Source organism: Pavona decussata, unplaced genomic scaffold (genome assembly GCF_977016875.1).
Source record: "Pavona decussata unplaced genomic scaffold, jaPavDecu1.1 SCAFFOLD_220, whole genome shotgun sequence".
NCBI classification, from domain to species: Eukaryota; Metazoa; Cnidaria; class Anthozoa; order Scleractinia; family Agariciidae; genus Pavona; species Pavona decussata.
Genome location: NW_028145625.1, coordinates 581,798 through 590,754, shown reverse-complemented (window position 1 = coordinate 590,754; position 8,957 = coordinate 581,798). Strand labels below are relative to the sequence as shown.

Here is an 8,957-nt window from a genome sequence, read left to right as displayed (position 1 = left end):
AATGTTAAAAGAGAACGACGTTTTGACCGTCCGACGGTCATTTTCAAGTTCAAAATGAGAAGTAAAATATTTGCTTATATACAATTGTGAAAAAACTAATGAGATACTGACTTAAAAAGCTCTAAGATATTCACATCTAAACAATATAAAAAATAATAGCGTGAATGATAAATACAAAGGAACGCTAAAAACGATAAAAGGTATTTAAAAGGTATTTAAAAGTGAAATAATTAAACAAATAACTTTGCGCGGATCGAGTCGCATTCTTTGTTCAGTTTCGGCTTTAGGTCGCGACACTTTCTCAGGATTCTGAAGTTGCTTTTAATGGTCTCTGGATCCTGTCCATGCTCGTCCTTTACATGATTGCCAATTGCTGATCGTTTGTGTTCCTCCACACGTTGATGTAAGTGTCGACTCGTGAAGCCAACATGGTCTGCATCGCACAGACCACATTTGAAATAATAAACAACGTTTTGTTGATTCACAATGGGAGGTTTATGTTCCTTTGGTTTGATTTTGCTCTTAATCTTCTGACTTGTGTAGACAGGATGGACATCAGCATCGATCTTTCGGCTGAGATCATTGAGTTGGTGTCTTACCGCGTTCGCCGATTTCTGGTCTTTGAAAGGTAGGACGATTCTGACGAGAGCTCGTTCGTCGGATACCCGTTGTTCAGGACATGCATTCTCAGTAACTTTCGTTTCAATAAAATGTGTGATGGTGTTCTCTACGACGGTTTCAGGATAATGCAAGCGGGAAAAAATCCCTCTAAGACATTCACATTCCTGATGGAAAAAATGCCAATGCGAAGAGAGTTTAAACGCCCGGTTTAACATTGTTTTCAGCAGAGAATGTTTGTATTTCATGTCAACATGGCTTTGGTAGTGCAGTAAAAGCCCGGTATCGGTTGGTTTCCTGTAGACCTTCGTGTCTAGTCGGGGGCCATTTCTGATAATCACCATTCCAAGAAAGGGAAGTTTGCCGTTGTCTTCGAGTTCCATTGTGAAACTGACTGAGGGGTGAATTTCATTCAGTTTCAACAAGATTTCAGAGGCAGATGAAACATCGGGCATTTTGCTGAGGGTGTCATCGACATAGCGCTTTTACTGCACTACCAAAGCCATGTTGACATGAAATACAAACATTCTCTGCTGAAAACAATGTTAAACCGGGCGTTCAAACTCCCTTCGAATTGGCATTTTTTCCATCAGGAATGTGAACGTCTTAGAGGGATTTTTTCTCGCTTGCATTATCCTGAAACCGTCGTAGAGAACACCATCACACATTTTTTTGAAACGAAAGTTACTGAGAATGAATGTCCTGAACAACGGGTATCCGACGAACGAGCTCTCGTCAGAATCGTCCTACCTTTCAAAGACCAGAAATCGGCGAACGCGGTAAGACACCAACTCAATGATCTCAGCCGAAAGATCGATGCTGATGTCCATCCTGTCTACACAAGTCAGAAGATTAAGAGCAAAATCAAACCAAAGGAACATAAACCTCCCATTGTGAATCAACAAAACGTTGTTTATTATTTCAAATGTGGTCTGTGCGATGCAGGCTATGTTGGCTTCACGAGTCGACACTTACATCAACGTGTGGAGGAACACAAACGATCAGCAATTGGCAATCATGTAAAGGACGAGCATGGACAGGATCCAGAGACCATTAAAAGCAACTTCAGAATCCTGAGAAAGTGTCAGAGCAAACTCGACTGCTTGATCTTCGAGATGTTGTTTATTCGCGACCTAAAGCCGAAACTGAACAAAGAATGCGACTCGATCCGCGCAAAGTTTTTTGTTTAATTATTTCACTTTTAAATACCTTTTATCGTTTTTAGCGTTCCTTTGTATTTATCATTCACGCTATTATTTTTTATATTGTTTAGATGTGAATATCTTAGAGCTTTTTAAGTCAGTATCTCATTAGTTTTTTCACAATTGTATATAAGCACATATTTTACTTCTCATTTTGAATTTGAAAATGACCGTCGGACGGTCGAAAAAAACGTCGTTCTCTTTTAACGTTAACTTTTATAGTTAAATCAATTTCGAAAAACTTGTTGATTCGAACTCTATTGACACATGCTTTTCCAGGGATGTTTTTGAAGCCGTTCAAAAAACTCGCAGCACGTGTTTTTTCAGGTCTAAACCCGATAAATCACTCCTGCTCGTTTTTTAAACATTGCATAAAAAAGGGAACAGAACAGAATCGTATAAATTTGCACATTTTAATTTTTATGTCGTTTAGACTTTTTATATTTTAGGTGGGAGTTGTTTTGATTAGGCATCAGTTATCTTTGCTTACCGATTCTGTTATTTCAATATTTTGCCACATGGTTTTATATCAGAATGATTGCTTTCAATTTCAAGGTGTATATTTGGGATATATGAAGCGATAAATGTCTAAAAACACCCTAAAATTAAAACTACTCAAACAGAGCAAAAACTGACGTAAATGCTGCCATTGTCAATTGAATTCGGACAGTACCTGCCATCAATATGTCTGTCTTATAAGTTAACTGCCCATGACGGGAAGGCATTGTTTTAACAAGTCATCCTTTTTGGTCCGAATCAATAAGATAAGGAGAACATTATTAAAACACTAAAAACAGTGGGTATTACACAGGAACTGTTGTGTAAACTTCTATTATTAAATCCCCAGCAGCTTGGCAAACTGTTGTTGCGCTGAAATCCCACTACTAAATCTTACAAAGAATTGTATACCAATCGCGGCCACTAGCTTAGATTGGATTAAAAAGCTCAAATTTTTGAAAACATACTACTAGAATACAAAACTAATGTATCGATCAAGTATCGCTAGACATATCTGGAGGAATAACATGAAATAAAACTGTTGTTAAATCTGTTAGTTTTGCATTTTGAAAGTTGAAACTTTCGCCTTGTGTTAAGTCCTGTAACAGGAAAGTTGTCTCATTGTTTCCTTCACTGCTTGCATCACCTCTCTGATCTTCCAGCAGTAAAGAATGGGATTTAATGACGAGTTTAAAAAAACTAAAGTCGTTGCAAACTGCCTGGCAACATATAAGGAAGCTGAGAATTCGGTGCGATTAGTCCAAAAGACCCCAATGATACCTTGTGGTAGATAACAAACAACTAATGTCAACTGAAGCCACAGTGAAGTGGAGACCGCTTTTCTGTACCTTGCGATGTTCATTGGACTTGTTATTGCCTGGCTTGGTTGTGCGTGGTGAACAAGGCCTTGTACTTGAGTAGCATGCTGGCGAAGATTGCAGAAAATTTTCGCGTAAGAGAAAACTGATGTAAGCAAACATACTGCAGAATTGATATTACCAAACCACAGCGTGATATGGTAATCCCAAAAGTTCATAGCTGCAGCAATACTACAAATTACCCAAAAGGTCATAACAACCACAAATGTTCGCTTTAGAGTCACAACTTGTCTGTATCTTAACCCTAACGACAAGGCGAGAAGTCTGTCCAGACTGATTGCAGTCAATATCAGGAAAGATACCGGTGCTAAAATGTAGGTAACTGTGAAAGTTGAGGTCAGAGCATAGCGACAAATGTCCCAATGTTCTTTCAACATAGACAGATAGTAGGTTACAACGAGGGGCTCAGCGATAAGGCCAACGCAGAGATCAGTTGCCGATAGTGTGCGAAGCAACAATTTGGTCGGCGGATGAAGTGAAGATTCCTTGTGAAGGGCAACTTGGATCAGAATATTTCCCAAAAGTGCAGTAACGGAAAAGAAAAGGTGTAGTACGGAAAGACACATGAGCTCTTTGCGTATACCAGTTACGGCTTCTACAGTGCAGTATAGCTTGGAATACGTTTCATGGGGGTTTTGGTTGTCTCCTGAAAGGTTTCTCATCTCCATCTTTCTTTAACGTATTTTTAGGCAGATTGAAATGCTGAAAGTTTGAATGTTTATTTGTTATATAGCTGACAAAGTAAATTGATCCCACGTAGGTTGTTGTTAAATATATGCTAACGAAAAATGTAAAACAATTACGTCAGCAAAGCTACCACTACACAGTGCCCAAAACAGACAATAGTTGGGAGAAAAAAAAAACCACAGGAAGCTAATAAATTGACTATAAAGTCAGTCAGGTTTTGCTGCCTTTTTGCAAAACTTACATGTCTCAGCCGTTCATATTTATACGTCATTGCCTTAAGACAATTCATGATTTGGCTTCTCCTACCAACTACATTAACAATTATCAAAACATTACGTTAACTCGTTACGGAGTTGAAAACCACGAAAAATAAACAAAATTAACTAAAGGTACCAATTTATAACCATTCTTGATATTTGGGGCATACAAATATATTTTATTAGCATCACTTGGATCCAAGGATGGAAACATTTAAAGCCCACGAGCTCATAAATTGGCAACAGGGAAAGGAAAGTGTTAAAAATGACGGTTCAGTGACAATCTAATTGTTATTCCCTTCTGTCATGTTCAATATATCTGCAGCTGTTCCAGCGAGAAAAATATTGTTTGCTTTAAACTGAAATTTATTCAAAGTTCGTTTAATAACTATTGAAACTTCCTCGATAACGAAGAAGTTAATGTAAAGCGCGGTGTCTGCTGTGTTACGCATTATCAAAAGATTTTACGGCACTTTCTCCTACAAGATACGTTAAATTTAATATCAATGCTTAATGGCGCCGCACGGCTCCCGTGACGTCACATCCAAGATGGTTGCCAAGATGGCTGCTGCGTTAGATATGACTAAAAATTCGGAATTTGCCGAAAAAGCTCGCACATTTTAAATTTTCCGCACTGCACATGTAGAACATCAATGATAGAAATGATCTCTTTGGTGCTCTGTTTGACATTTTCTAAATTGTTTATCGAAAAAAAGAGTTACCAGGCATTCATTGTTTTGTTTACAATGTCTAGACCTGATGGCACTAATTATACCGTATCGCGGACACATGTCACTTTTCCATAAAATCACCTAAAAGATAAATAAGGCGCTATTGATAACGTCAGGTGCTGACGAAAACGTGTATTTTAAAAATACTGAAAATCCTCACGAGGAGGCCAGCATTCCCCATGTCGTTTAATGGTTTACTCGCTTATTTTGTTGAATTAATGTTTTGCTGAATGTTACTGCCTTTTGTATATATATTTATGTGTTGAATGTTGGTTAGCCGATTTAAAATTTTGACAGCTGTGCTTCACCCATTATTTTCAAGTCACTTTGTTGACGAGGTCTTAATGAGAAAGTAAAATTTACAATTTTGTACCACCGAAAAGAGCATTCGTTTCTCGAAAGTCCACAGAGCTAAAGGCTAGTTCCAGCCAGGACTTGATAGAATGAAAGGGCCCGATACGTATTTTTCAAATATAATTTTATTTATTGGTGGCTTTTGAAATATCCTGATATGTTTCATTAAGTTACTATTATTATTGAACTTAAAAATTCATCATCATCAACAACAACAACAACGAAGAAGAAATGAATCGGGTTCGGTAACGGAGACGGACGTAAACGACCCCAGCTCCTACAAATCTCCTGCGTTCATCTAGGCGCATTTAGGCACATTTGATCATATCCACATGTTAAATTTGCGCCATAGAAATATTAATTATTATTATTATTATTATTATTATTATTGTTATTATTATTATTATTATCTAATTGTTCCTCGTCTCATTGTTCCACTTCACTGTTGTTTTACTGGTTACAATAATAAAACTGGTGGAGGCAGAAGGTGGGGAAAAAACATTAAATACGCTCCGCCAGGGTGCTAATTTGGGAGTGTTCGTGGAGTGTAGAATAGTTTTGAATGTGTCACCGAATTGTGTCACCTATTTTAATCCAAAGAAAGAACTGACAGCAATAATAGAGAGATATTCATATTTTGATATTCAGACAAGATAAAGGACTAATTTTCTTGATTGCTTTGTTTGTTGGTGTAATTTTTTTCAATATCAAATCAACATAAGATGCAGTTGCTCGCTATGCCGTTTACACTGGGTAAAGAAAGCAGACCGGTATTTCTGTTGCTAAACTTTAGCTGCTTTTAACAGCAGTTGAAGAAAAATAAATCAATAAATCAATAAATAAGTAAAAAAGGCAAAACGAGACAAAAACCGTAATGCTATTCCGCGTGGAAGCTCACTTCTGTGTGACCGATTGGTTTGAGTTGCCACGCTTGAAGAAATGCTGAAGAGTCGGAGACTAAATCTTAGGGACCTGTGGGTTATCTTAACCATTTCAATTGTGAGAAGGTTCATTTACAATTTCGACGAGACCAGGAATACATTATAAAGTTATTACAATGCAGCAAAGACCATAAAAGATGAAAAGCTAACTTTAAGCTAGCGGGAAGTCCAAATCAACATTGTGGGACAAAAATCTTTTGGAAAAATCTTCACTGATTACTGTTTCTAAACAAGAAATAGTTTATGATCCTGGTCGTAAAGTGTAAATGCACATCATGCAAACAAACATTGTTGTAATTAAGATTTACCAAGAAGCGGAAGTCGTATTTATAAAGTCTACGAACATGCCAAAAAAGAGTAAGGTATATATTTCTGTAAATTTTGTTAACAGAAAAGAATCTCCAAATCATTACAAGGCAAAATTTCCATTTTCGCAAATGTTTTATTAAAATTACCGGTTGTATATTTTTGCACATGTCAAAGGAGATTAAAGTAAAAACATTGAAATGTACAGAGGAATAATGGCTTTTTCTTTGTACATTTTTTTTCTTTAAAAGAAACATATATTTAAATTAACCGTTGAACGGTCCATCTTGATAGATAAACACTAAAGATTTCTTATTGTGTCCTTCAATGCTTGCCTCACTTCTCTGATCTTCCAGCAGTAAAGAATCGGGTTTAAAGATGAATTTAAGAAAACGAGAGTGGATGCAAATTGCCTAGCAAGGTACAAAGATGGAGAAAATTCAGTTTGATTAGTCCACAAAGCTCCCACTATGCCTTGTGGTAGATAACAAGCAACTAATGTCAACTGCAGCCACAGTGCACTGGACACTGCCTTCTTGTATCGCGCTATGTTCAGTTGACTTAATTGGTTTGGTTGCCCTGGTCGAATGCGGCCTTGTACTTGATTTTGATGATGACGAAGATTAAAGAAAATCTTTGTGTAAGAGACGACGGAGGTCACAAGGCTGAGTGTCGTAACAATATTGCCATACCACAATGTTAATTGGTAATTCCAGAAATACATTGCCGCAGAAAAAATGCATATCACCCAAAAGGTGATTACGACCACATAAGTTCGCTCAAAGGTTACAACTTGTCTGTATCTGAGCCCTAACAACAATGCCAAAAGTCTGTCAACGCCAATTGCAGTGAGGGTCAACAGGGAAACAGGGCCTAACATGTATGTACTTATGAAGGTTGCGGTTAGAGCGTAGCGACAGATGCTCCAATGTTCCTTTACCACAGACAGCCAGTAGACGACAACAAGAGGCTGAGAGATCAGTCCGACGAAGAGGTCAGTCATTGATAAGGTGCGAAGCAAGAGCTTTGTCGGCGTGTAAAGCGAGGACTCCTTATAAAGGGCAACTTGGATCAAAGTGTTCCCCAGAAATGCGGTGATGGAAAGAAAACTGTTAAGCACAGATAGACATATCAGCTCTGTGGTTATTCCAGTTAAGACTTCTGTCGAGCAGAACAGTTGATCATATGTATCGACCTCTCTTTGATCTTCTGAAAAGTTAGTCATCACAGTCCTTTTCTCACACTGAGCTCGCTGAGCAAACGCCACTGGTTACTTGTCTGTCAACAGTGCAGAAGCTTCGTGCACTGAATTTAAATGGGATACGTCTGATATATAACCAGGGACCAATAAGATAATGAGTTATAAATATATTGATATCCCGCTATACAGGCACCTGTTTAACACACGGACGTATATTTTGATTAGCTACAGTTCTTAAGGCAATCGTTTGTTTATTTTTGAGGATAAAAAAAATTTAATATCGTACTGTAGACAGCCGGACATATAGCCGGACATATCTTATTATAAACTAAAAAGTCACTAAGAAGTTGTTGATATATTAAGATCTCCGCCACAAAAGTGATATTTGAAATCTACAGAATTATATTTGCGACATGATAAATTGAATATTTATTCAGTGAATTCTGGCTTCATCTGAATATTTAAATCAGTAACGCCGGCAGGAAGATAGAGCTTTGCGCTTACAATTTAATAACAAACAGGGAGATTCATGTCGATTGACCGACCTTGTGCCTGCTTGAAAATTTTAAATATTTTCTTTTCTTGGAAAAGAAATAATTTAAGTTAAGTCTTATTGTCCTCCTATTCCCTAGGTTTATTGGATCCTATTTGCCTTGACCGGCTTGGTATGCGGTATGCGATATCTTTGTAGAAATCAAAAGAACAGACATTACGACTGTTTCGATATTCGCTGCAATCACGTACGTCTATCACGAAAGCCCTTCACTGTCTTAGCAGCATCAACTTGTCTTTAATTACATGTATAACTTATCAAAATGTCGGCATGATAATTTTTTAAAAAGTTAAAGATCGTAAAAGTAGATTGCCTGCTGTTAGTTAGTTTCATCGCAGACAGTAAAATTTTCTTTTTGTCATTAATGTCCTGCTTTCAGTGGATATAGGACCTTTTGTAATTTATTGAATAAGATGAACTGCATTATATTACGAGGAAGTGTTGTGTATGTGCATTGTCACCTTGGAAACGTTAATTTTACAGCGACGTAGCTTGCCATTTTCGATCAATTTGCTTCTTAGAACGGTGCCAATTTATTTTGACCCTTGGGGCGGGTTTTTGTTTAATTTGGTAGACAGGCGTCGCTGGAAACGCTAGAAGTTACCAGTTTTAGCGAATGACGATATCAAAAAATACAAGAATGATAAAATTGAGCCACATCGTACATGTATGTTAACTCACTTTAGAATGGTGTTTCATAGAAACAATTGAACGTAATGGTTGTGAGAGAT

The 8,957-nt window shown here is 37.4% G+C and overlaps 2 protein-coding genes across 2 annotated transcripts in view; both read right to left on the bottom strand.

Annotated features, from left to right (window-relative positions):
- Positions 1 to 230: 230 nt before the first annotated feature.
- LOC146459316 (uncharacterized) overlaps positions 231 to 8,957 on the bottom strand; it is a 329,226-nt gene continuing 320,499 nt past the window's right edge. Inside the window, exon 2 of the mRNA XM_085089684.1 lies at positions 231 to 785. Coding sequence (XP_084945810.1) covers positions 231 to 785 — 555 coding nt within the window. The remainder of the gene's footprint in view (positions 786 to 8,957) is intronic.
- On the bottom strand, positions 6,612 to 8,452 carry LOC146459344 (putative G-protein coupled receptor 45). The gene has a single exon (XM_085089674.1). The coding sequence runs from the start codon at positions 7,695 to 7,697 to the stop codon at positions 6,774 to 6,776; it is 924 nt and encodes a 307-aa protein (XP_084945800.1). The 5' UTR covers positions 7,698 to 8,452; the 3' UTR covers positions 6,612 to 6,773.